The sequence below is a fragment of the Thermothelomyces thermophilus genome, chromosome 2 (assembly GCF_000226095.1).
Source record: "Thermothelomyces thermophilus ATCC 42464 chromosome 2, complete sequence".
NCBI lineage: Eukaryota > Fungi > Ascomycota > Sordariomycetes > Sordariales > Chaetomiaceae > Thermothelomyces > Thermothelomyces thermophilus.
The window spans coordinates 935,911-963,231 of record NC_016473.1 but is presented as its reverse complement, the minus strand read 5'-3'; the positions used below and the strand labels follow the sequence as shown (position 1 = coordinate 963,231).

At 43.5% G+C, this 27,321-nt stretch overlaps 5 protein-coding genes across 5 annotated transcripts; 2 read left to right on the top strand and 3 right to left on the bottom strand.

Annotated features, from left to right (window-relative positions):
- Positions 1-124: 124 nt before the first annotated feature.
- On the bottom strand, positions 125-536 carry MYCTH_2300348 (uncharacterized protein). Its single transcript, XM_003661175.1, has one exon. The coding sequence runs from the start codon at positions 517-519 to the stop codon at positions 193-195; it is 327 nt and encodes a 108-aa protein (XP_003661223.1). The 5' UTR covers positions 520-536; the 3' UTR covers positions 125-192.
- Positions 537-1,387: 851 nt separating this feature from the next.
- On the top strand, positions 1,388-3,952 carry MYCTH_93263 (uncharacterized protein; the record flags this gene model as incomplete). The annotated part of the gene is made up of 11 exons (XM_003661174.1): positions 1,388-1,546; positions 1,818-1,948; positions 2,062-2,141; positions 2,188-2,241; positions 2,280-2,388; positions 2,443-2,483; positions 2,518-2,696; positions 2,865-2,980; positions 3,027-3,274; positions 3,564-3,629; positions 3,714-3,952. 11 exons carry the CDS (start codon positions 1,388-1,390, stop codon positions 3,950-3,952), a joined length of 1,422 nt encoding a protein of 473 aa, XP_003661222.1.
- Positions 3,953-4,449: 497 nt separating this feature from the next.
- On the top strand, positions 4,450-5,155 carry MYCTH_2300347 (uncharacterized protein). Its single transcript, XM_003661173.1, has one exon. It carries the CDS (start codon positions 4,592-4,594, stop codon positions 4,973-4,975), a length of 384 nt encoding a protein of 127 aa, XP_003661221.1. The 5' UTR covers positions 4,450-4,591; the 3' UTR covers positions 4,976-5,155.
- A 2-nt stretch (positions 5,156-5,157) lies between these two features.
- MYCTH_2300345 (uncharacterized protein) lies at positions 5,158-6,013 on the bottom strand. The gene is made up of 2 exons (XM_003661172.1): positions 5,439-6,013; positions 5,158-5,361 (listed from the first exon to the last, which is right to left on the bottom strand). The coding sequence occupies exons 1-2, from the start codon at positions 5,725-5,727 to the stop codon at positions 5,189-5,191; spliced, it is 462 nt and encodes a 153-aa protein (XP_003661220.1). The 5' UTR covers positions 5,728-6,013; the 3' UTR covers positions 5,158-5,188.
- A 986-nt stretch (positions 6,014-6,999) lies between these two features.
- On the bottom strand, positions 7,000-8,548 carry MYCTH_2300343 (uncharacterized protein). The gene is made up of 2 exons (XM_003661171.1): positions 8,146-8,548; positions 7,000-8,058 (listed from the first exon to the last, which is right to left on the bottom strand). The coding sequence occupies exons 1-2, from the start codon at positions 8,347-8,349 to the stop codon at positions 7,309-7,311; spliced, it is 954 nt and encodes a 317-aa protein (XP_003661219.1). The 5' UTR covers positions 8,350-8,548; the 3' UTR covers positions 7,000-7,308.
- Positions 8,549-27,321: the final 18,773 nt, after the last annotated feature.

The window sequence follows — 27,321 nt, the reverse complement described above, 5'->3', positions numbered from 1 at the left end:
TTTTGGTGTTCTTTCTTCCGCTTTGACAAACCCGAAATGTTTTCCCAGGCCAACCCCGACGACAACAAGTCTCCAGGACACCAAGACACGAACATAAGGGTATCACGTATATGGCGCCAGCACCGGAGAAACAAAACCGGAGCACCAAGAAAAGAGATACGGAAGGATATGCGCGCCACCCAGCGGATGATGCTACGGCGGACACTCTGCGTTTGGTGGCTGGGGCGAGGCTGCGGACGACATGGCCGGCGATTGCACTGCTGAAGAGCCGGTGCTTCCGCGCCGCGTCTTGCTCCGCCTGCGCATCCGCGGTCGGTTCCGGACCACCGTCGTGGCGCGCATCGCGGCGTCGGTCGCCCGCTGGTAGCGCAGGGAGATGCCTCCGGCCGTGTACTTTCTGATGCCCCCGGGCGCGCTGGCGTACCGCAACGAGATGCTGCTGCTCTCGGCCAGCGCCCACAGCTCGTTGTGGAAGTCATCCATGTCGCTCGTGTTGTTGTCCGATCCCGGGCTCGGCATGGAGCATTCGGGATCGGGTTCGAGGAATTCCGGGTCGGCTGGCACCGGACCTGACGTCTCTGAGGATGGTGGGGCCGGCGCCACTGTCGCCGGCCTTGGTGGTGGTCCAGGTTCGCTTCGCACATTGCACTGTGTCCCGTTGGCGATCATATCTTCCAGCCGCCGGTAGAGCTGGCGAGAGCCAGGCCGGGGCTCGAGGTTCGTTCGTTGCCGCGACCGGCCTCGGGTCTGGTGGCCGCGTGAATTTTGGCGGCTCTTCGACCTCTTCATAGTCTTCATCGACTTGGATCGGGCTGCCCGTGAGCTGCGTGGAATCAGGCCTGTTTTCTGGCTTCTCAGCAGGCTCCAGGTATGCCTCGTCGACCTCGATGCGCCCCTCACTGAGCGACTGGGGCATGCGAGGAGTTACTAAAGGGTGAGGCAGCCGCGGCCCAGTGTTGGCATCGGGGCCAGCTTGGGGCTGCAAGGTGGGTGATTCAGGGGTTTCCACACTGGAAGTTGCTGGTGCCCGCATCTGCGGTGTTGGTGGTGTTGGCTGCTCTCGCGCTTGGCCCGGCTTGGGACGCCGGGCTGCTCGGCGTTGATCCAGTCGGGAATTCCCAGACTGGGGAACCCATAGCATCGGCTACGTTATTCGGGAGCGGCCCTGTGAATAATGTATCTGTACCTTGTTCCTGTTGTTGCCATCCCCATGGAGCATCGAAGAGGTGAGCCAGATCGACAGCGCAGGGGAGAGGCAGAGAGAGCCCCTTCCCTTTTCCTTCCCCGAAGAAAGTAAACAGAAGATAAAACGACTAGAATGACAAAGATAGCCGGGATGTGCGAGACCGTCGCGGTCGCTTCTGAGGAGAGCGGATGAGTGACGGCAATGCTGGCCGGGGAGCGCAGCGATCAGGGAGGCATTGGTGCCCCGAGAGCTCTTCGCCTGGGCGGTCGCGACGGACCGCTGTCGCGCGATGGTGCTGTTGCTGCCAGTTCAGCTGTTTGGCTGGACCAGCTGGGTTCGCGGTACATGGAAAGTAGTTTGGTGTGTATGGGTGTGTATGTGTGTATGTGTGTGTGCCCCGGAGTTAACAAAGTCGAAGCCCGCAGGTCCGATGAGATGCGATGCTAGCCAGCCCCGGCGGCGGCAGGTCGAATGAGGTTGAAGTGCAGTAGTGGGCGTGAACCGAGGCAGCGGCACCGGGTACGGATACGGGTACAAACCCTGGTACGGGTGTGAGCGATTGTTGGTGTGGGCGTAGGCGACTGCTGGCTGGAATCGGAAATCGAGGGGCTAGTGGATAGTTATAACGTAGCGTTGGCGTGCTTCCCTACTTCGGAAGAAATTGCTACCTGAGTACCTTAACGGCCAGCCAGGGTGGCTAAAAGAAGGGACACGGTCGGGCGCTGAAGCCGACAATGGCAAATCAGAGCCGAGTCAGGCACGGTGTGCGTCTTAGGAGCCAAAAAAGGCGGCACGAACCGTTCGGCGAGGTAGAGGTAAATGGAGCAGCCTCCTACTGCCCCTCGTGGGATTGCAGCGTGCAATACTCCGTACAGCGTGCAGCAATCAGGCACAGCAGCGGCAGGAGCAGGTCAGGTAGCACAGAGAGGAAGGGCCAACCTTGTGTGTGTACGCAGTATGTACATACATACGTTATGTACAGTAACTACCTTACATACAAGGCACGCAGGAGCGTACACTGGCTATACAGGTTACACTCGTCTCGGAAGAGCAAAGTATGTCGGATGTAGGTATGTATCAAGTACTGATGTAGATCTCCTTTGGGAAAAGCACGCCCTATCGGTTCCCCATGGTCAAATGAACGAGAAGGACGTGCGCATCTCTTTGTCGATTGGCTACACTACGGATACTCTGTGCATAAGGTACGCCTACACTACCTTGAACTGCGTAATATACTTTGCTACTGATACCACTAGGTTGGTCGGCAGACCTGGTTCGCAGATCGTTAGGGCTGCCTGTACGAGACCCAATTCATTGGAGAAGGAGCATAGATAGATGGTCAAGGGACCCTCAGCGACAGGAGAATGCCAAGCTGGCGGGTCAACCCCAACACTCTCGATTGCACGGATTACATGCCCTACTAGGAGGTCTCGTGTGGGCCGCTGCGGGCGCGATCCGCTTCGGCGCTCCCCGTGTGCCTTGGTCCAGCACGAGACATCTGGCGTCATTAGTATGCGACCGACAATGAGTATGCGATGACATGAAACTGAGAATCTCCACGTCGTGTTTGGTACGAAAGACAAGAGTGTGCACACAGATTCGCGGAGGTGTTGCCGCCCGTGCTGGCGGAGATCGCAGATAACATGGGAGCCACCGACAAAAACGACCTACCGCCTAGTGGGGTTCCATGAAGTCTGAACTCGCCCGATGGCAACCTGGCCCGACATTGAGAGCGGCGGATGAAGTTGTCGGTGCTCTCCAACTTCCTCGCTTTCCCGCGGCGGCAACCCAAAGGTAAGCAGGAAAGCAGTTATCAACTATAGTAAATTATCCAACCCAGGGGATTCCCAACTCCAGCACACATAGCAGTGGAAGCAGGATGTTACGCGATGTATCAGCCACAAGATCCCCCAGTGTCCTTTCTCCCTGCGTTATGCCCGGTGCCGACCTACACAAGGCTCAACATGGTGGCCATGTGCCGTTCGTTGCCCTGCGAGCACCGTCACATCATTGCGGTCATTTGTCACTCCAAGTCCATACTCCGGCTGCCGGCCGTTACGGAGTACTTGGGAGCCATCCACCCGGCCCGTGAGTTGGTTCCGGGGGGGAGGGATGTGGCCTCCGATTGGATCCACCTCCATACAGCCCCTGTCACTCGATCCCGCCCCACCAACTTGCTGACCTACCTTGGCTGCTAATCTTGGTGCAAGCCCGGAGTAAACCCCGGCTGACTTGTTGGTACATACGTATCCTACACTAACACTTACAATGGATTACGGATTACACTACATACATCCATTCCGCTTTTTCCTTTCTGACCGGTGAACGCAAGCTGCACAACGACCTTACCTACCCGGTTTTGCTAAATGTATCCCAGCTAAGCGAACCAACTCTGATTCCTCCGCCTGCAATGCATATAGTACACACGGATTCATTACGTTATGTAAGTACGGAAGATTCCGTGAGCCGAAGTGATGTACGGATTACATACATACATACCGACATACATATAGCACCGATCACAAAGCCCAGGCCGGGCCTCCCGCGTCGGACGCCGAATGCCATCGGGACCTATTGTCGCGCGGTTGGTTTCGCGTCACCATACCTCTTCCCCCCACCTACCTCCCTCCCCACACGCACCCACACGCGCGCGCACACACAAACGCGCGCACTCACACGATCAACACGATCAACACAATCAACGAGGAAGGTCGCTTGAGACGGAAAACCACCTTGTTCCAGGAACTGGGAATGGACGAATCGTAGGGTTTTGTGTGCTCGACCGTGTCTCTCTCCGGCCCTGATTCTTGATATGCGCCTCGTCCTCTCATTATTACCATTTCCCGACTTGTTCTGCCACAGGCGAGCCCAGCTACCCAAATGTATTTCTAAGTCAGTATCGAGTTCTTTGCTCCATTGTAGGGAGCGGTGTGCGTACGGGAATCCCAACGGTTTGTTCCTCGGACGCAGTGGGGCACAAATGCTTCGGAGCATTCTTGTCTAGACTGACGCCGACACCACCAAACGGTCTCACACATGTCTCACATGTATAGAGAGAGCCCTTACTCTATCCTGACATGGCACCTATGCATCGGCTTCCCCACCGTGTCGTTCCTCCTCCTCCTCCTCCAAACATGCAAGTACTCAGTAAATATCGGAGCTGTTTCATCTGCTGGCGCGTATTGCTCCTTTTCCCCTTGAAAGATGTTAATATCTACGGCCAAGTGGGAGCTGCGACACGAAGCATGGAGCTAGTAAGAAGACTTGGGGTGTACAGTAGGGCTTTATGACTGACTATCTTAAACTACAGACAACCCCATATGGGCATCAGGTGGTCAGAGTATCTGCAGTACCTTAGGCATGACACAAGTCTCGCACAAAAGTAGGTGGTGGTAGGCGGCTTGGATGCTATGGGACAAGTTCATGTGGTACGCAGGGTCTGATGGTTCCGACAGACACTATGATTCTGAGAAAAGGCTGTGTTTTGGTCTCGTGTCGGCCAATTCGAACCCGCACGACAGGGACCGACCTTCTAAATGGGGTTGTGGTTACCTACACTACTCACACTCCGGGGCATCTGCGGCTACCCAATTCTTGCGCCGAGACGGGCCTGTAATTGTTTACATCTCGAACCCCAACCGGCCGCCAGCTCATCTTGTTCCAGGCCCAGTCTCTCAGGCCGTCTGGCAAGCGTACGACTCGCAGCCCTTCTCCCAGACGGTCGAGGTGACAGTGGCAACCTGGACATCCACGGACGTGACCGTTACCGGCTGTGTCACCGTGGTTTGATAGACTGTCGACCCCGGCTTCGTGTCGGTAAAGGTATTCGTGACGAAGTACACATTGGTCGTGGTGGACACATGGCCGATCTCGCTCGTCCACGTCGTGGCATAGCTGTCGCAGGGAAAGAGTTAGTGAGGTTGGCTCCGGTCAGGACAACTTGAACCTCGTTTTTTGTGAATGCAGTGAGCGAAAAAAAAAAGGGGGGGGAAGGGGGTTCACTCACGAGAGATCCATCGTCTGTGTGACGCTCGTGGTGCTCGGGATGGTGTACGTGACCGTCGTGACCTGGCAGACCGACGACGGGGCATATCCGGGGGAGGTGACGGTCACGGTATGAGTATACCAGGTCAATGTCGTTGTCTCGGTAGCCACGGTCGGGGAGGCAGTGGTGACTATCAGGCACGGGATTAGCAGGCCGGCAGAGGAGAAAGAGGCAGTCTCTGGAGGCTACGGAGGCAGGAGCACTCACCCGGGAGCGTCGTGACGAGCGGGGAAAAGACCGTGGTCCTGGTGTTGATGGTGCGGGTCATCTCCTCCGTTTTGGTGGAGGTGACGGAGCCGAGAGAGGACCAGCCGTTGGTGACGGTGGTCGTGGAGAGCCAGACCGTCTCATAGTGCCATTCCTTCCATCGAGTGACCGTCGGACACGCAGCCTCGCGCGGGGCGAGGGCAGCGGGCACTTCTCCGGACGGTGCGGCTACGGCCGTTGCGGCCAGCAGGGCCGGGATGGCGAGGAGGGAGGAGAGCCCGGAGAGCATCTTGTCGGTCACGGGTCACGATGGCGTACTGTGGTCAAGTATCCCGCAGAGAGAACACGGGCACCGTGTACGAATAGAGACGGCAGTCCGTGAGAGCGCGGGGGTCGGGGGCGAGCTCGAAATTGATATAGCCTGCGCGGAGGAGGACGAGCGCGGTGTTGATAGCTCCATCGGGCGATGCCAAGCGCGGCGAGGTTGACCGCCGACCAAAGTTCCCTCGCCCCGGAGACGGGACGCAGGGGAAAGGCGAACGTCTGGGGCTGCCATCAGCGCTGGTGTGCTGTTTCCGCGACTGTCTGGAACCTACCACGGGAAAGGGGAAGAGTTTGTTTATTTGGTTAAGAGCGTTGTCGGTTCCGTGCATTCTGCGTGCCCGTGAGGCGCCGGGACGCTGAGACAGTGATTTATCAGCGGAGGAAGGTTGCATTCCGAGATCCAATGGAACCTAGGGTGGTACGGAGTAGAAAGATCGAAAAGTCCCGAACTATGATGTCGAACATCAGAGGCGTCAAATTCATAGTGTAATGGTCCGAACCCGCCTCGCCAAAAGGTTCGCTAGGGCCCAAAGCGGAAATCGGATCTCACCCCCCGCCCGGGAATACTGAGGGGTAGATAGAGTGAGTGCCTTGTGGTTCAGTATGCACCCCGCCCTGCTGTGTATGTATGTACATACATACAGTACACTCCTAAGCTCCAGGTAAGTGTGGGAACGGAGGGATGCTTAGCCGAGCAGTCTTTCATCGAGCCGATTTCATGGGTACATGCATCAGAGGCTTGGGCGCTCTGTGGGAGAGCTTGCTCGGGAGCATACCGAAATTTGTCCCAAACAAGGAACATTTGATTCCGAAGCATGATCAAATGCTGCCTGGCCTATACTAGCTAAAGCCGGCTGAGACCGGGCTGGGCTGACTGCCCTGATTAGGGCCCGTCCTCCGGTCGTCCAAGCTCGACACCCAATCTCCGCGACTGGGCCAGCAGACAGCCCGAAAATAATGGTACCTCTACAATTACCGATAACGTCCATGCGAAAGAGCGGCCCTATATAGCAGAAGACCTGCCACTTGAAGAACCTTCGAGACCTAAGATCCCTGATTTAGGTATAGGTATAGTAGGTGATCCGGAACCTATCGCGCTTCCTCTAGAAACTTCGCCACCTTGCGCGGGCAGGCCGCTGGCCGCAACCGAGCCGGTCTGGGCAGTCCACTCGCGGCCGGTCCCGTGATGGCGGCCGAGATCACCTCGGCCTGGCCGGCCACTCCGCCTACAATCCGGCGATTACCGCGACGCTTAACTCGGCTTAGAAGAGATTATCACTACGCACAGAGCTACAGTACCTAGGAGGAACACAGAAAGAAATTTGAATTCGTCCTTGACCTGCCATTTCCTCTACCCGGACCTTCCCGTCCTCTGGTGAAACTGCTGGTGACTTGCTCTGCCAGGTTTCAGGTGTATGGTCATTTTGTCTAGGATGCGTACAAGGGTTCCACGTAAACTCCACGATGAATAAATGTCCAGCCGCTATGCTCCCGATATCCTCTAGATAATCTTGTATTACAAAACGTCCACGGCAGCGCCTGGATGTCAGTGAGCCCCCCTCTCAAACAGCCCTTGTTCCACGTACGCCTTTGCCGCGTCGGCGTTCTTCTCCCATTTGAGCCAGTTGTACGCCTTCGGAAAATTCCTATACCGGTCAAGGTATCCCGAACAGAAAGCCTCAAGGTCTTGAGGGATGACTGTCGAATCGTCCGCCCCGTCGTAGTAATAGTCCAGCAGTTGCTGCAGCTCGTCCAGCATCAGGCTTCTTAGTTTGCGGGCGCCGATTTGGTCCAAGGCCGGGTGGTACATGGTCCACGAGCGGCTGAAGTCGGCGAGCTTCCCGTTTAGGTAGTTGCCGCCGTGCGTGTCCTTCACGAATATGCCCAGCGAGTGGAGGGCTTGCAGGTCCACCCACGGGCCCGCGGCCTGCGCGGGGTCGGGAGCCTTGCTGGCGACGAGGTCCTTGACGATGGCCCGGACGGGCAATCCGCGATGCTGCTCGTGCCGCCCCCAGAAATTGTCGCCATCCAGAGTGGCGGCGTTGGCGGAGGGGGGCGGCGTGGACCGACCGATGACCCTCCGGGCCAAGTCGATTTCCTGCTGGGGGGTGAGAAGGAGATAGCCGAGGGCCCTGACGGCCAGATCCTCGCGCTTTTCCTCCTTGAGTCGGCCATAGGCACGGCACTCACAGTTGAACGGGTCAAAGTAGTCGACATAGAGCTGCGGGCCGGCGAGCGGCCTCGTGAGGTCACCGCCCTGGTTCTTGCGGAGAAAGTTCCAGTGCCAGAAGTAAAACTAATTAGGGAGAAGACTCCGAGTCAGAGTTAGAGTCCGATTTGACCGGACCGGGGCCGAACCGGTGTGTTGCGCATTCACACGTACTAACTTGAGGGCAAAGGGCCCAGCTTTGTTGATTTTGACCTTCCAGACCAGAGAGTCCACGTCGTTCTCGCGACCAAGAAACTTGATGAACTCAATATCGGCGTAAGCATTCCGGGTAAAGGGGGCTAATTTGGGACCCGGGACGCAAGGAAGCGGTACCGGCGGACTGGGAGGGCGAGCCTGGTGGAAAACGGACGAAGCCATGATTTCTTTTTTTTTTTTTTTTTTTTTTTTTTTTGGGGGGGGGGGGGTTGGCGGTGTGGTGTAGCTCAAGTTGAAGAACTGCAACGGAGAGAAGTCGCGCTTTCTCTGGAACTCGAATGAAGTCAATGACCAAACTTAAAAGGCTGAGAATTTGAGCGGTTCTGCGATGGAATGGCGACATGCTAGAGACAAACAAAGGCAAGACCGCACCGTGTTGGGCAATCAATGACTAGTCTACTGTTAACTAGGGCGGGCGGTAGGGCCTTCTCCTCTGAGGCCGGACCACTTATCAACCGTTATTCGGTTAGTATATTTGAGTCGGTTTAACCGGGTACCCTAGGGTAGGGCGTTATAAGTAATTTGAGGGTATCTTTTTGGTTAGTTATTATATACTATAAAAGGTGCCGGACAGCTCGGTTATCTAACTTAAAAGGTCTTTTAGAACTAGGCTTTGATTAGAATGGCTTGTCGGCTCTATTGGTAAGGTTGTATTTAACTTTCGAGATAGTATAGTTAATAGTCCGTTTTAACAAGCCGGTATAGGCTATAGTTAAACCTCCTTTCAATCTATCTAAATAGAGGCTATAAACTAGAGATATCTAGGCTTCTATAAGTTCCTAATAAGTAGTCTTTAGTCTAAGAGCTATCTTATAGTATTAAAGAGGAGGTTAAAGATAGAAAAGTAGGTATAGCCGTTATTAAAGTTAAAGAGGAGGTAGTTAGTTAATCTAATTTAGAAGTAGCTTACTAGGGTTAAAGTAAGCAAATACTTTTTCTACTCTCTAACTTTAAAGATATATAGTATATATAAAATAAGGCTAAACTACTACTAAATTAATATTATAACTATAGCTATTTTAGTACTTAATTAGGCTACCTTATAATTAAACTAAAAGATCTATCCTTTTCCCTATACCTATTAAACTAGGGCTAGAAGTTCTTAATATAACCAAAGGGGCATAAGGTATAGTTTTGTTTTTCCGGTTCTATGGAGCTTTATTATATATAATAGGTATAAATAGGGGTTACCTATCTAGAGGTACTAGATAGATAAGCAAGGACAATAGATAACTTTTAACACTCGTTTTACTCTAATAGATTAGAGTGACAGGATATAGTTCTTCTTTCTTTTATAAGTTACAGGTATCTTTTTCCACGTAAGTAGACTCTTCTACACCTGTCTAGAGGGATATCGCTATCGCTACCTTCGCCCCTATTATCGTTACCATCTAGATAGTCGGACTTGCCTACTATAACTACAAATACTCGGACGCCCTAGACTTTTTAAGCCAAAGCTCTTCCCTATCTAACTAGACGAAGGTTTGGTTCTAGAGGTACTAAGTGGTACCTGTCAGGGCGGCCTGCCGTTAGGCTAGTTGTCAAGAGAGGTAGCACTATCACGAAGGCCTTTCTAAGCAGGTTCGCACTGATCGCAGGGGCAGGGAAAGTCAATTGTTCTAGGGCCAGCGGGCTGCCCATTCGTATCCTACTCGAATCGTAGTTATACCGACTGATCCTTAGGGAGGAAAACCCCCCTTTCGGATCCGTAGGCTAATAGATACATCTTATACTACGGATCGGCCATCCCCTTTCCCCGGCCGTGCCCCGATCGTGCCTATTATAGTAGGGTCATACCTATTAGTACCTAGGCGTAGGCCCTCCGGCTGCCACGGCCCGGCTGTAGGCACAGGTTGGCTTGCGTTCGTGATAACTTACTCTCCCCCTTAGTAGGCCTGTCTGTAGGCCTGTAGGCTCTGTCGGAATAGCTTTATCCTAGATGCCTATTCCGTGGTGGCAGATTGCCATTGTTTCGGCGCTTTGTTGTTACGGCTTTATTCGCGATTATATATAGAACAGGTAGGTACTAGGCGCCTTTATTTTCGTACGCGTATTATCATTATTATAGTTACTATTCAAGTGTTTTCGTCTAAAGATTTGCTTTGTTATAAATATATCTAGTGATTACCACAGCGTTAGGAAGGTCTCTACTATAGCGACAGAAATAATATTTGACTTTCTTAGAGGGCCGCCTTTTGCTCTCGATTTTCTTTTAATCTTTAACCTTATCTTCCTTATATTATTTACTCTTCGGCCGCCTATAATTCAATTTTTAAACTTTAAATCTTTATTTTTATATCTATGGTAATATTATAGAGATTTAGTAGCTTAGCGTGGCTAACTTGTTACTATATATATGGTATTTATATAGCGCTATTAAAGATATTAAGGCAAACGATAAGGTTCCCTTTGACGTTTAGTATACGTTTTCTATTACTAGCTCGTTCAAGTGTTTTTGGTGTTGCTAGGGCTACTAGACGAGCTGCCTCTTAGTAAGTATACGTTTCGGAAGCAATTCCCTAGGTATTAATGATTGTTTAGGCTACTGGTGCTATAACTAGCGATATAGTCGACCTTATAATTATTATTTGGTCTGTCTATAAGGTCGTTTTGGCCCTAAAGCCGGACGTAGCCGACTCTAAGGACTTGCTTACGCTTAGTAAGCGTTATCGCTATTGTATTACTATGCTTATAAACGATATAGCTGTTACTTTCGAGGTAGTTGAGAAATACTATTAGTCTAATATAGGCCTTATTAATAATAGTAGTAAGAAGATTACTTCTATAGGAACCTGCTTATTCTTGCTTATAATTTAGTATAGATACTAATATATTTATGGGAGTAATAGCTAGTATATAGTAAGTTTGTAACTAATTATAAATATATAATTATAGCTACTAACCTATACCCTAAGTTTAATGCTAGTATAGTGTATTTGGTCGTGTTTTGGTCTACCTAATTATTTACTAACATGGTATGGGTATTATAAGATCTTATAATCTAGTAATATTTGCTACTACCTTGCCTAGAGCCTGTTAATAAGGGTTATATCGCTTAGTAGATAGCTAAGTATAAATTTATTACCGAATTAGGTATACTTATAGTAGGGGCCCTAGGTAATAAGGGCAAGGCGGCCCAATTTTTAGGCAAATATATAGCAGACTTAGAGTTTGTCTCCTATAGTAGCTTTTAATAAGGTTTTTAGAGTAGTGAAATTTTATCTTATTTTCATTTTCTTTTAATTATATAGAGTAGATACCCTTTTGGCCCCGAATTAGTATTATAGATTTGCTCTACCAGTTTATAATGCTATAATGTAAGTGTTTTTTTTTTTTTTTACTAATTTTAGCATCTCTAGTAAGGCCTTCTTTACTATGGTTTCGGCGTAATGTCGATTTAAAATATAGTTCTCTATAATGTAGCTTAGGGCCCCTCTTAGGGCGCCCTTCTCTAGGCCTTTTTTGCGGTATTTCGATCGCGGTCTCAGGGCATATTACTATAGTAACGCGCCGCCCTACCCGGCGTACTTTTCCTTAGGATATATATCCGGGCATTTTCCGCGGGCGCCCTTTTCCTGGCCTCTTCTCGTGCTTTTCTACACTAGGTTGTAGGCGCTCTATAGTTATAGCATGCTTCCTAAACTTATGTACTTTACCCTATGTATTAGTAATGTCTTCTTTGTCTACCTATTGGTTAAATTTAAAGGGCTATCCCTTTTACTTTACTAGGAACTAACGGGTCCTACTGTCGGCCTGCTTTGCTAAAATCTCCTTAACCTTCTATTCTTTATTATCTTCGAGTTCTAGCATCGGCATTTGTTCTGCCTTATTTTAACTATATAGGTGCTATAGTTTAAGTAGGGAAATAGGGAAGACGTTATATAGCTAGGTGTATTATACGGGTAACGCTAGCCGATATACTAGTAAACTGACTAGGTCGAGTACCTAAAATAGGCTAATAAATTTAGGGGTTAATTTTTTAGGTATTTTTAGCTTAAGATTCTAGGTCGAGAGTAAGACGAAGTCGCCCCTCCTAAATACCCTTCTCTAATACTTTTGGTTATAATAAATTTCATAATTTTAGACGGCTTCCTTTTAGTATATTCCTAGTTGTTTTCGTAGTGCTTGTAATTTCTCGATTCTTTCTACCGTATTAGGGTAGTATCTCCCTTTTAGCGAATCGTCCCTAATTTGTAATGACATTAGAGAGTTATAGCCTATTAATACTCGAAAAGAAGGTAATCTAGTAGTTATATTAATAGTATTATTATATATAAACTCTATTTCTAGGAGGATTCGTACCTAAATTATAGGGTTTGCTATGATAAAATAGTAAAGGTATTATATAAGTGTTTGGTTACTTTGCTCGGTTTGGCTATTAGTTTAGGGGTAAAATGCTATAGAGAGCCTCCTAGTAATATAGTTTAGGTAGTAAAGATCTGCCTAAAATTAGGAAGTAAATATAGAGCTACGATTACTTATATAGCCTTCTAGTATACTATATTTAAGTTTAATCTCTTTATAAATTAGCTTAGCGAGCTACTAACTTGTAATGTCTAAATTGATAGTAAAGAATCGGTTTATCTTAGTATAGCGGTCTATAACTATAAATATAGCGTTCTTTTCCTCTGCTTAGAAATTTACTATAAAAAAACCTATAATTATATCTATACTAATTTCTTACTAGGGTTGGTTAGGGATTAGTAGGGATTCTAAGCTACTATAACCTTAATGCTATCTCGGCTTATTCATTTGGTAAATGTAGCAGGTTTGGCACTAATGCCTAACGTCTCTTACCAGGCCTAGCTAGTCGAACTTCCTTTAAATAAGTTTACTAGTTCTTTTAGGGCTAAAGTGCCTAGCTCTAGCATTATTATGATATAACTAGAGGATTTCTTGCCTTATAATTTCTTCTATGGAAATATAAAGTGCTCTCTTATAGAGTAGCTCGCTACTATATCCTAAGGACTATAGCTTGGCTTCGCTAGTGCTTTGTTAGCCCTTTATTATACCCTTTTCTAGGCCTTCCTTTACTCTTTAAGTTCAGGGGTCTGATCTTTAGAGCTCTAAAATATACTCTCTAAGTGTCCGTGACGGCTAGATAGTAGAAGCCGATTCTAGTCTTACCGCCTCTTTAGCCTATCTTTACGATATAATTAGCTTCCTTTCGAGGTATGCTTGTTCTATATTATATAATCTTTTTAGATTAACTTTTAACGACTAGACTCTAATTTGGTATTAAAAAGATTATAAAACTCTTTACGCTTCTTATACCTTTTTATAGTTTACTATCTTCCTTTAGATTATAGGCAACTATTTTTAGTTCTTAAAAGGATTATCTTCTTTATAATTTAGTCTTCTTATGAGGCTATCTATAGGATTTTACTTCCCTAGTTAATACTTAATAGTAAAATTAAAGCCTAATAGATATATATATTATCTAGCTTAGCAACCATTAAGTTAGGTTTATCTTATAAATCCTTGTAAATTGTTATAGTCTAAATAGACCGTGATTTTATAGGGATTTCCTATTAAATAGTGTCACTAGTGCTTAAAGCCTTCTACAATCGCTATCATTTCCTTATTAGGGGTACTATAATAGCAGGCTAGTCCTAAGAACTTAGCTAACCAAAATGTAATAGGATGTTTTCGAGAGTCCTCTACTTATTATAATAAGACGGCCCCTATCGTAAATGTAGAAGCGTCTGTTTCGATGGTTATCAGCTTTTTGGGATCGAAATACTAGAGGACTAGCGCCAATTTAAAGTGGTTTTTAATTTCTTAAAATGCTCTTCGTTCTTTAAGGTTAAACTAGACTCTTCCCGGTTTCTTCCCCTTTTCTAGCCCCTTTAGTAGACTTGTTAGGGGGTAGGCGATCTGTGAAAAATTGCGAATGAATTTCTAATAAAAATTAACAAATCCGAGGAACACCTAAATATCGCGATAGGTCTAGGGTTTTAGCCATTTCTCTACCGTTTTGATTTGTGCTAGGTCTATTATAATTCCTTACCGATTTACTATAAATTCGAGGAAGCTAACCTAGTCTTTATAAAATGAACACTTACTAGGTTTATAATATAGCTATATATTCTATAGTTGTTTAAGGACTTTCTAGATATATTTTATATATATTTCGCGATTAGGTAAAAAAATTAAGATATTATCTAAATAAACTATATAAAATTCGTTAAGTAATCTACCTAATGCTTAATAAATATAATTCTAAAAAGTAGCTAGCGGATTTGTTAGGCTAAATAGTATAACTAAGTACTTAAATAATCTATGACAAGTTTAAAAGGCGGTTTTCTACTTATCCCCTTCTTATACTCGAATCCGGTAGTAAGTATCTTTAATATTAAGCTTAATAAAGAATTAAGCGCTGGAAGTATAGTCGAGAATCTCCGAAATAAGGGGTAACGGATAGCGATTCTTTTAGGTAATTATATTAAGTCTTTAGTAATCAATATAAAGACAAAGGCTTCTGTCCTTTTTAGGTATAAATAGGACTAGGCTAGCTACTAAACTCTTAGAAGGTCGAATCCTCCCCTTGGCAAGGTTTTTATCTAAGTATTCCTATAATATACTAAGTTTATACCGATATAGAAGGTAAATCGGTCTAACTAGAGGAGTCGTCCCTAGTTATAGATTAATCTTATGGTTAGTTGCTTTAAACGAAGGAAAGATACTCAAATTTGTTATATCCATTACATCGGCGAAGTCTTATAGCTTAGGGGGAATTTCTTCTAGGTTTCCTAAGGGTTTTAGTTCTTCCTCGTTAGGGAATAGATCTATAGGGATATCCAAAATAGTAGTTAATATAAAGACCCTAGCTCTCCTTTAGTAGTCCTTTTCTATTCTTTTAAGGTGCTAGAGTCGGGCTATCCCGGTTTCTAGTAGAAACTATTAGCGATTCTCTATTAGGAATAATGAAATGGTGAGATTACTAAATATAGGTATTCCTAATAAGACTAGTAAGGTTTCGGCCTTATAGCTAATGGCAATATAGAAGTAATTATATTAATATATAGTTCCATATTCGTCGGTTAGTATAATTGGTACCTAATATACCCTATAGGATGCTATAATTGTTTTATTAAACCATCGAATTATAAGCGGAATATAAGCAAGTTATTTTGGTTAGTATTTCTAAACAAGGTTAAAGTCTACGATATTTACTTCTATATAAGAATCTAGGTCTACTATTATCAAAACGCCTTTACGTACGTTTATTATAATAGCCGTATATATATACTCCCTTTTTAGGTTATCCCCTATAGCCATTCCCGCAGTATTAGGGTCTACCGCGAGTAACTCCCATTTCTCTAGCAAAAACGGCCCGAACCCTAGTAACTAGGGTATTAGCCCCATCGGTAGGAGGCAACCTACGCCGTTTCCGGGCATTCTCTTATGAAATGTCCCTCCTTTCTATATTAGAAATATAAGCCACTGCTCTATATCTTTGGAGTAAGGGTTAACGTAAGGTTTAGGGCGCCTTATAGGGCCGGTTATAGCTTCGTTATAGGTCTGGTTTAATAGTAGGACAATGATATACGAAAATGTGATATATTAGGCGTATAACGTAGTTAATCTTAAATCGGTAGCAAGAAAGGGGTAGTCTGACTATAATTCGGTCGTTAGAAGCTATGCCAGATTTGTAATACTAACTATACTATTCCTTTTTATGTTTCCAGGCGGTAGGTATAGTAACGGTCGATATATTAAATAAGGAAAGGCGATAGCTTGGTATAAAAGCTTAAAGCTCGGCTTTTCTTATCTTAACAAGGAAATTAAGCTTTAAGGGATTCGAGGTAATAGTAAAGATTCTATAGGGATTGACCGTTTCGTTAGCAGGCCGAATTTAAAGCTTTAGCTACTTAGGATACCTAGTCTATAAGGTCGATTATATAAGCGTTTGTCTATTCTTTAAATGGAGTCTAGTTATTTTCTAGCTAATTATACTCCTTAGGTAATATATTCTAATAATAGCTATACTAGCGGTTCTAGAGTTGCTTGTCTATATAATCGAGCGCGAATAGGATATAATTCTATAATGTTTTAAACCGCTTAGGGTCTTCCTAAAAAGCGTATTATAAATCTCAGAGCTACCCTCGCTACCGTTAGTAGGTTATTATATTAGTAAATTGAATTAGATTAGTAACCTTAATGGCCTTAGAATGGCGTCCTAAGTCATTAGAATCAGAGGATTCAGTAGGTGATCAGGGTCGTTTCGAGGCCTTTATATAGTCTGGTAGTCCTAGCTTCTCTAGTAGAAATTTTTCCTAGTCTTATAGCTATTATAGCCTTTCCAGCTCTTTAACCCGGCCTTCTAAATTCCAGACAAGCTCTTCGTAGTCAGGGCCTTGTACCGAGGGCTCCGAATCAGGGGGTATTAGGACACAAAGAAGGGATTCAGAATGGTTTCGCGGCTAATACTAGGCTAAAAGGGTCTCGCTTTAGCTCGAGGGTTCTTCCTCTAGTCCTATAGGCGTTAAATGGCTAAATGACGGTACTATCTCGATTAACAAAGAGTAGGAAGGATTAGAAACTATCAGGGCGGCCTACCATTAGGCTAGTTATCAAGAGAGGTAGTACTATTACAAAGGCCTTTCTAAGCAGGTTTGTACTGATCGCGGGGGCAGGGAGAGTTAATTGTTCTAGGGCCGGCGGGCTGCCTATTCGTATCCTACTTGAATCGTAGTTATACCGACTGATCCTTAGGGAGGAAAACCCCCCTTTTGGATCTGTAGGCTAATAGATATATCTTATACTACGGATCGGCTATCCCCTTTCCCCGGCCGTGCCCTGATCGTGTCTGTCATAGCAGGGTTATACCTATTAGTGCCCGGGCGTAGGCCCTCTAGCTGCTGTGGCCCGGCCGTAGGCATGGGTCGGCTTGCGTTTGTAATAGTACCCTAGAGGGTTAGTACTAGCTTATATTTTTAAGGGCTTAATTAAGGAAGAGCTTAGCTCTAAGTCTAAACTAGACTACTAGACTTTAAGTATGGTAGGATAGTAACGTTTGTAATAGAGGAGCAAAGATATATATATAAAGGCATGTATAGTAAAACTGTTAGGAAAGTAAGAAGAGTAAATATAGGTATTAAGAGATTAGTATATCTAGCAGTAGGCTAGGGAATTACTCTTGCCCTAATATAATAATACTATTAGTAGAGATGGTAGGAATCGTAAGATAATGAGTTTAAAGGAGTTCGATATCTATCTAGAGGGATAGAAACTCCGAAATACAGATTAGCGATGCTAGAACTATTTAGGATTCGGAAATAAGACTTTAGAGTTATATAGATATAGGAAAAAAGCTTTATAGCTATCCTAGCCTTAGTTACCTTAGTACTAGCGCTTATTGGTAAGGATATATCTATCCATATATTACTACTTCTTAATAATCTAATATAGGCTTATCTTATTATTTTAGGAGTTTTAACTTTAAGGGTTAGAGTATTATTATTATAAGGTATCTCCTATTAAAAGGTTTAGGAATAGCTTTATTAGGTATATTCTAAAGGAGTAAAAGCAGTAGACTAAGTTTATATTTCATCTTACTAGTTAAAGGAAGACTTAAAGGAAAGGAAGAAGGCTTCCTAGATTAACTACTTAGATAAAAGAGTTATCTTTAAGGAAGTTACCTAAATAGGAAGGTATAATTAAGGATAGTAACCTTAGGTATTACTCTTCTTATTAGTTTAGTAAATACCTTAATTAGAATTACTACTCTTAAAGCCTCTTATATTTAGGTATATTAAAACCTTATTAGAAAAGACGCTATTAGAATTACCTTAATTACTAAAGTTTAGAAACCTTACCTTAGACTTAGAAGTTAAGCGTTATACTTAAGTAGACATTATAGTAGATAGACTTACTAAAGTTATTTAGGTTATATTCTCTTTACTAATAGATAAGGGATTACCTAGTCTTTTCTCTAGTTATAATGCTACTAAATACCTTAAGTATTTCGAAAAGGCTTATAAGATCTTTAGTAGAGATGATGATAATAAGATCTCTTACTTTAAGTAATAGTATATAAATAACCTTTAGGAAATCCTAGACTAATAGCTAAAGTTAAAGAAGAAGGATTAGGTTACTTTCGAAGCTATTATCAAGGAATGCTAGAAATAGAACGATTCTCGTTAGGAAACTTCTACTTAGGAACTAGAGCATCTCCTAGATTCCTAGTATATAGATTTGGCCAAGTCTATCTATAACTACCTAGAGTATATTAACATTCTACTTACCTAAGTACCAAAGAAGAAGAAAGTAATCTATTAGTTATTAGCTATTTAAAAGGTATAGGACTAATTTCCCCTTACTCTCTAAACTAGTCTTTAGGTTTATAAGAAGGGTAACTTGTAAGTTAATAATATAGAGTAGGAAGATTTCTATAACTTTATATAGAAGTGTCTATATAAGGGAGTTAACGCTAGGTTAGTATACTATAAGCTAGATCCGAAAGAAGGAGAAGTTAAACTATAGGTAAGCCAGACTATCAAGAAAAGTCCTTTAACTCCCTAGATATAGAAGGGTCCTTTAGGTTTATCTGCCTAGAGAGATACTACCTTTGATAAGATCGTTAATAGGCCTGTAGATACCTTATATAAGCTTCGGATTAACAAGGGCAAAGTTAGCCGTAACTCCTTAGATAGAGGTAAACGTTCCTATAACTAGATAGACGACCTAAGCGACGACAAGATTAAGGAAATCTAGACCTACCTATTGGCTACTTAAAAGTCTTAGCGGAAAAAGAAGAATAGCAGATTCCGGCCGAGTTCGACCTTAGCTATATCTTATAGCTATTACTACTATAGTAACTAGATATACTTTGCCTATAGATATCTAGTCCTAGTAGAAGATATTTATAATGGTCTTATCTATCGGCTTAGTTTTAAGTAGATCTTAGGTAAAAGAGATCTTACTCTTCTAGAAAGCTAGTAAGTCAAAATCCTTAGTAAGAATATAATTACTATAGCTAATTAGGGGACCTAGTAATATATTATTCGTACTTATACCTCTCTTTAGCTAGATCTTTCTGATTAAGAGCTATACTAATAGTTTATAGAGAATTACTAGAAAGAATATAATTAAGAGTACTATCTAGACCTAAACCTTATTACTAATAAGGCCTTCCTTTAGTATACTAAAGGTTTATACCTACTAGAAGTAGTTATAACCTCCCTTAATCGCCTTACTAATATTAAGAGAGTTTCCCTAGAGTTAATCTATAACTATACTAAGGCTAGAAAGATCAATTTCTAGATAGATCGTAAGTAAGGTAGATATACTCTTATCTAGTAGGTGAAACGGACGGCGTCTTAGACAGACGACCTCGTTTTTGCCACTAATTATAAGGGTTTACCGGTAGATACGTCATAGTCTGACCAGACAATAACGTAAGCTTTTAATACTATCGAATTAGAGATTAATAGTAAAGATATTTCTAATAAGGATAGTAATATAGTGACTATAATATAGAGTATTACCCTTATAAAGCGCTATTTTATAGAAACGGAAGATAAGCTAATATAAGATCTTATTAGGTAAAAGGGGACTAATAAAGTAAAGACTATTTAATTACTGAAAAGAAATATAGAAGTAAGAGGAACTAATTCTCTAGCTATAAGCTAAGGGGTTATAGCTATTACTAAAAGGGCTGCTAACTATATTAGTAAGGGAGCTCTCCCCCTAGCTAAATAGAAATAAACTATTTACTTTAAGGAATTAGAGAAATTGACTAAAGAGAATATAGCCTATAATGTACTCTCTCTAGTTAATAAGGCTCTTTAAGCAAAGATACTTACTATTGATAAGGTCTTAGGGATCTCCCTAGCATTTAAGAACATGCTAATTACTTTCTTTAAGTAGGATTATAAAAGTCCTTAGGAGGTAATCAAGTATAAGGGCTTAGCTATTCCCTTCTCCAATAAGCTAGTTTTATAAGTAAGAGGGAGAGCGCTGTAAGAGGTCAAGATATACCTTAGCTATCTAGGTAGATGGAATAGCATTAAGGGAGAAAACTCTATAATTATAGTTCTAGCATTTCTAGGGGTTACTAGTAATAGCTAGTAAGCTATCGTAATAGATAGGTTTTAGAGTAACTACCTTATTGGACGGCAAGACTAGCTAGATTTAAAAGAAATCGAAACATCCTTTTAGGCTCTAATCTATATACTCTCTACTAGCTAGAAGATCTAGATAGGTATACTTATATAGATATATATACTACTAACGCTCTATTATAACTTTAAGGATCTAAGGAGTAAGAAGGTATTTGCTCTAATCGACATTAGATCTAAGTATAATATAATTACTCTTAACCTAGTATAGAGATACTATCTCCCTATATAGATAATAATAGTAATTTCCTAGGGTCTTTATAATAGTAGGCCGTTTACTAGGGAAACAGTTAGTATAATTATCTTAGGGGCTATCTTAATCTATAAGCATTTCTTTATTTTAGATAGAGATACTAGTAATCATTAAATCTTACTAAGTATACTATTTATCTATAATATAAGCCTAACATTTAACTATAAAGCTAGCTATCTAATTATAGCAAATATTATTACTAGGAATAAATTAATTAAAGCTATAATATACTAGCCTTATAGTATTTATTATTATTATCATTATTATTATTATTAGTTCTATATTACTATACTAATAAGTATGCCAGAGCCTCTCTAGTTATATACAAAGGAAACCGTACCTAATAGGCCGGATAAAAAACCTCTGTCCCTCCTTTAACGCCTAATCTAAAATACTAATACACTACAAAGAAAAGGAAAAGTGGCTAGAACAGCCCTAAAGAGGCCTTCCCTCCCGGTCTAGCCTCCTTATAAGGCGGTATTCCGGGAGCCTCCCTAGGTCTATTAGCCACTGTAGAACCCTCCTTGCCAAACGATAGTTACAGGCCCCTATACCCTATAGAACGAGGTCTAGGTCCCTTTATGACCGTATTTTCTAGGACTCCTACGTTTGGCTTCTTGGTAGGTTCGGGCACTATACGACTAGGTGCTCCACAGTTTCTCTCCCCTAGCTATAGGCATAGTAAGGGGTACTGACCCCCGGGACTTGAACCCTAAATAGGAAGTCACGGAGGCCAATGGCCCTTATATAGGCCTGTACTAGTAGGGAGCTCTAGGCCTTAGTTAGGCCCTAGTACCTTTATAGGCCTTCCCTTGTAAAAACTAGGTATAGGGGGTCCTTATCTAATACGCGCTATATCCTCCTACTAGCTTGGTCGGCCCTCTAGCGGTTGCTCTAGCTAGCCACTACGGCTGGTTCTATAGCCTGTAGCCTCCTTTGTAAGGTCTGTAGGGGGGGTTGACCCCCTCCATAGCCCTCCTAAACCTACTGCCGGACCGTCGACCCTGCTACTTCTAGGGTTATAGGCTTCGGCTCCCGGCCCCTTGCCCTAGCCCTTCTCTTCCGGAACCTTTAGCTTAACCTATCATAGGCCTATTAGATAAGGGCCCTTATAGGGACCTAGGAGGCCCCTAGGCCTTCCCTGGTCTATAGGAGCGGCTAGTCGAGTTTGGCTTTAAAGTCGGCTAGCCTCTTATTAAGGTAAAGGTCGAGGGGTAGTACCTAGGCTTCCGTTTCAAGGCACCGGATAGGGATAGCCTTATAAGCCCTAGTAACTACTCGAAGGGCCCTATATTAGGCCTTCGATAGCTCCCTAGCAGGGCCTTCCGGCTTACCCCCTAGCTTAATAGGCTTATAGAAGTTCGAGGCCCTATAGGCTAGGGCACTGCGGATACACTTAGTATGGACCTTATAGACCTATAGGAGGCTAGGGCCCTAGGTCTTTATAGTAAGCCTAGTTAGGGCAAACTCCTAGGTTTCTAGCTTCTTAGCTACCTTTATATAATAAGGGCCCTATTATAGCTTCTAGTCTAGCTAGACCCCGAGGAATCTAGCAGACTTTGACGAGGCTATAGTAATAGTACCCCCTTTAGGCCGTAGGAGCTCTAGCGATCGTGACCACTATTTCCGGCCCCTATTAAAGTAGATAAGCTTGCACTTTTCTAGGGCAAAAGCTATACCCTAGGTCTTTGCCTACTATAGGCAGGCCTTCTAAGCCCTCTATAGCTAACTATTATAGGCCTCCTCGGCCCTCCTAAAGGCTAGAAGGTTGGTATCGTCGGCGAAGCCTTTTAAACTGACTATAGGGCAAGCCTGGTAAATGGCTTGGTAGAGAGAGGCTATATAGAGGATGAATAGTATAGGGGAGAGAGGTAACCCTTAGGGGACCCCGGCCCTTACTACTATATCCTCTGTTTCCTAGCTATCGAAGTAAAGGATAGCTACCCTATCCTATAGCTACTCCCTAACCTAGACTATTAGCCACTTTGGGAAGCCCTAGCTCTATAAAGTGGCTAGTAGCCGGGTATAGTTAATAGTGTTGAAAGCCCTTAAGATATTAAGCTATAGGAGAGAGGTAGCTACCTTATACCTCTAAGCCTTCTAAACCTAGGCTATAACAAGCCGAATAGCTAGTTTAGTAGACCTATATTCCCGGTTGCCCATTTATTTGGCCAGGAGGAGCCTATAGGCCTCTATAACGGCCGTTACCTTCTAGGCGACTATAGCCTCTAGTACCTTACCTACTATTAATAGGAGTACTATAGGTCTATAGCTACCTAGGGTAAAGTAGGCCTATAAGGGTTTACTAGGCTTATAGAGGACCACTGTTCTAGCCCTTTTAAACCGGGCTAGGAAATAGCCGAGCTATAGGCTTTCTAAGGCTAGTTTAGCTAGTATCTAGTAGAGCGGCCGCCTATAGGCCTTTAATAGGCCTATAAGGAAGAGGTCCTCCCTTAAGGCTTTCTATAGGGCTGCCCTAGCTAGTATTACCTTGACTTTGCCTACTATAACCTCCTAGCTTATTTCGAACTTCGGCTCCTAGTAGTTATTTAGATCTAGGTTATCGATATCTAATAGGTCTACTTCTAGGTTCGGAAAGAACTTATTAGCTAGTGCTCTAGCCTTCTATTAGTAGGTTATAAGCCCTCCTTTAAAGGCCGGGAGCTTTAGAAGGTTGACTAGTAGGTAGCTTTATAACCTTGCCTACCTCTCTAGCCTCTATAGCAGGTCCGGCCGGTTGGTTACCTCCCGTAATATAGCTCTCTAGCTCTTGGTCTTCGTGGCTATAATGGTCCTGGCCTGGTCCTATAGGGCCTGCCGAAGCGCCTCCTATATATAGGGGTTTAGGGTACCCCTATAGGCCCTCTCTACCTCCTTGGCCCTCTTCCAGGCCTCCCGAACCTCCTTTATCTACCATCGAGCTCGTTTACCACCCGTGCTAGCCTTCTTTACTAGGGCCAAGACCGTAGCTATCTCCTTAAGGGCCTCTATAAGCCTATCGAAGGCCTGTAGAAGCTCCTCTAGGCTCCGGAAGACAGGCCCGGCCGGGGCCGATACCTACCTACCAAGCCGGAGTAGGAGGTAGGCTGCCTTGGCCTGTGCGACCTCCTTATCTAGGCTCTTCTAATCCTACCCTTTGCTAGCTAATATAGGCCTGTTAGTCCCCTAGAGGGAGACGTTTAGGGCCTGTAGGTAGTAATCGGATTTCCTATGTTCTACGATATCCCTATAGGTCGCTTCTAGCCCGGCTAAGGCCTAGAATAGGTCTATTATAAAAGGCCGGCTATATTGGTCCCCTTAGGGGGCCCTAGTAACCTAGCTGTATAGCGTATATAGGTTAAGGTCTTATTAGTCTATAAGGCTAAGAAGGTCCCTAGCCCTTAGGCTAAGCCTATTAAATAGGTCCTAGACTAGGTAGTAGAGGTTAAAGTTACCTATAAGAACTAGGGAGTAGGTTAGCCGAGGTAAGGCTAATAGGTCTTATAAAAGGGCCTATTTGCCTTTGTTATTATAGATTGACTAAAGTTCGAACCCCTTCTCTCCTAGGGCTAGAAAGGTTACCTTATACTAGTTTTCCTCTATTAAATAGTCCTACTAGCTAACTAGGAAGCGCTTAGCCATTAGAATAGCCGTTTTGTCTTTAGGCTTATAAACTAGGTAGTATTTCAAAGCCTAGGGGTAGTATATTAACCCTATGAAACGGTTAATCTATAGCTCCTAGATAGTTAGTAGGTTATATTTAGCCTCCTTTAGTAGGACCTTAAGGGCCTATTTATTACCTTAGGTATTTTACTAAAGGATCTTAATTTATATTTAAGGTAGCTAGAGTAGAGGCTAAAGGTATAGTAATAGGCTCTATAGCCATTACCCCCTTAGCTAGTTATAAAAAGGAAGGGGTTCTAGGCTATAGAAAGAAGATATAGGTCTGTCAGGCGTCGAGTAAAGCGCTCCTAGCCGCCTGCTAGGCCAGGGTAGGCCTCCTATAGGGGCGTTTTGTGACGAACCCAACTCAGACTTCTTCTAAAAGGGTTCAGACAGAGGTAAATTAAGCGGGACAAGCGTACAGGTCGTCTAAGGGATTCGGTAAAGCCAAAGGGTTCACAACAACACTAGAGTTATCTCCCACAATAGTTAGTAATGCTTGGTATAAATACTTGTAATTGTAGGTTAGGTTGCTATCACTAGTGAACTCCTAGAGTCTACTATAACGAGTGACTATTTACATGTATATATACTTCTAGGATCACCCTTTATCTAGTGATCCTTTGTTATCTGGATCACGGCTACGATAGTGATCCTATAGCGTATAGATCACTTTGCTAAGCGTAATCCTTTCCTAATTAGTCCGTTCGTACCTACTATCCCATTGGCTTGTCAGGGAAGGCGGCTTAGGCGGCGTCCTACATGTATATTTCCGTGACACGATGCCCCTCCTTTAAGGCTTTCGACCCGAAAGCCTATCTTAGGCCGTTTTAAATAGCATTAACAACCCTTAGTGAGTTATCTCCCGTATTTCCCTCTTTCTTCTGTATACTGCTAATAACATGTCTCGTGTAGTAAAGCGTTCGATAAAAAGGTCCGTAAAGACCGAGGAGCGTATTGCCCTAGCTGCTGCCATTAACGAGCTAGGGTTTAAAGTGATGCTTTGTTCTTTTTGTTTTTCTTGTAGCCTCTGCTGCCGTATAATAGAGAGTTCTTCTTGTTATGGCGAATATATTTGTTACAAGAGGTTATATAACGGTTCTAGGGTTCTAGTCTTATCTTGTTAGTATCCCCTTATTAATATATTTTTTCTATACTAACTTCCGTAGTATCCTATATCGTAGATAAATCGAAGCGCCTTGACCGATTAGAACAAGATGCTAAAGAGGCTCTCTATACTGACCGCGATTCGTTAGCAAAAGCGTAGCGTTATCTAGACAAGTCTCTAGCTTATTTAGACCGTATTTATCGTCAAAAGCGATCGTTATTATCTCAAGGGTCGGAGATAGTTTGCCGGGGTCTTATGTCTTTAGATGAATTGGAAGAGGTGGAGCAGCAGGAATCGGGGGCGGTTCTAGGTATATAGCTCAATGGTAGTGTTAACGTTATTAACTAGGGCGCCATCTTCGATTCTGTCCCAGGTTTTCCTTTGGTCGATCCGGGTTCTGCCAGTAGAACTGTTCTAGTTTCTTAGGGCAGTTCAAATTCTTAACTAGTTCCTATAAGTTGTCCTCTAGTCTAAAATCAAGCTATTTAACTAGATACTATAGTTCCCTATTAATAATATATAAATCTAGAATTTCTTCGATATCTTATTCTTTCTCTTTGTCCTTTGTTTCGATGTTTATAGCGATTTTAGCGTTCTTTGGCGCTGGTTCGAGAAGTAAAATATAAAAAACATCTATCCGTAATTATATAGATGACGGTAACGATAGTCGGTAGTTAGATGTCGAAATTCGTTCCTTGATAATAAAGGGTCTGACCTTCTTAAAGTCTAGCTTCGTACTTGGTCGTTTGGTTTACAGGTTTCGTACGATTAGGTAGACTTTGTCTCCCTTCTTTAGGCGAGGTCCCTTGAGCCTGTGTTTGTCGTAGTAGTTCTTTATTCTGGTTCTAATAAACTTAAGTTCCTTTTTAAGCTTCTTATATAGTGCGTACATTTGTTCTACTTTGACTACTGCTCTTGGCACTATAACCTTTGGTCCTTGCCTAAGGTCTACTTTATATCTATAGTTTACGAAGAACGGTATAACTTTAGTCGTTTCCATTAGTATTATATTATAAGCGAGTTATACTATTAGTAATAGTATAACCTAGTTATCCTACTAGTAATTAATATAAGAACAAAGGTATTACTTGATAACTTGGTTTAGTTATTCTATTTGTCTATTAGTCTGTAGGTAATATGCTGTTGATAGCTTGCTATTGATGCCTAATCGTTATATTAACGCTTGCCAGAACTTCGATACGAACTTGGTGTCTCTGTCGGTAATCTATTCTTGTAGCTAAGCATATACTAATATAACTTGCTAATAAATCACGTCTACTAACTATTCCGCTGTCTAGGACTCCTTATAGGGAAAGAAGTATGCCTATTTAGTTAGGTAGTCTACTATAGTAAGAATACTATCGTAGATTACCCCTATGGCCGTATCCTTAGATTCTAGCAGTTTCGTAATAAAGTCTATCGTAACTAAACTCTATAGTTTGTTAGCTATTAGCAGTGGCTAAAGTAGCCTATACGGCTTATATTATGCCGTTTTGCTTCGATTACAGATATCGTAGTTCCGTACGACTTCCTTAACTTATATCGTTAACTATAGAAAGTCATAGTATTTCTTGACTTGTATAATAGTCTTCGTAACTCCTTTATATCCTCCGAGTTTCGACTTATAAAGTTCTTAAATCATTTATAGCTATTAATCTTTGTCGTAGATATACGCTTTGCTTCGGTACTAGAGTTTCCTATCTTTTTCTTCTACTCCGTCAGATACTACTAGTCCGGGTGCTACTTGATACTATGTCTCGTTGATCCTTTCTTCTCAAAAGATTACGTAACATTCTAGGAACGAGTCGAGTAGATCGTCTCTTATAGGTGTCTACGTTTCGTGATGTAGCGTTCTATCTATTCGTTCCTTGAATAATGGTGGCGTTATTTCCGTTTGTCCTTCTGTATGATCCGTTCGTCGGCTTAAGGTGTCTGCTTATATATTCTCTTTACCCTTCTTATAGTAGATCTCAAAATTAAATTCCGTAAGGAATTCTATCTATCAT

Bases quoted from the DNA above. Each gene is read 5' to 3' on its own strand.
- MYCTH_2300345 (XM_003661172.1), bottom strand. From the start codon at position 5,727: ATGCTCTCCGGGCTCTCCTCCCTCCTCGCCATCCCGGCCCTGCTGGCC. The intron at 5,362-5,438 runs GTGAGTGCTCCT...CGTGCCTGATAG, and splicing joins GCTCGTCACGACGCTCCCGG to TCACCACTGCCTCCCCGACC.
- MYCTH_2300348 (XM_003661175.1), bottom strand. From the start codon at position 519: ATGCCGAGCCCGGGATCGGACAACAACACGAGCGACATGGATGACTTC.
- MYCTH_2300343 (XM_003661171.1), bottom strand. From the start codon at position 8,349: ATGGCTTCGTCCGTTTTCCACCAGGCTCGCCCTCCCAGTCCGCCGGTA. The intron at 8,059-8,145 runs GTACGTGTGAAT...CTCCCTAATTAG, and splicing joins GGCCCTTTGCCCTCAAGTTA to TTTTACTTCTGGCACTGGAA.
- MYCTH_2300347 (XM_003661173.1), top strand. From the start codon at position 4,592: ATGCTATGGGACAAGTTCATGTGGTACGCAGGGTCTGATGGTTCCGAC.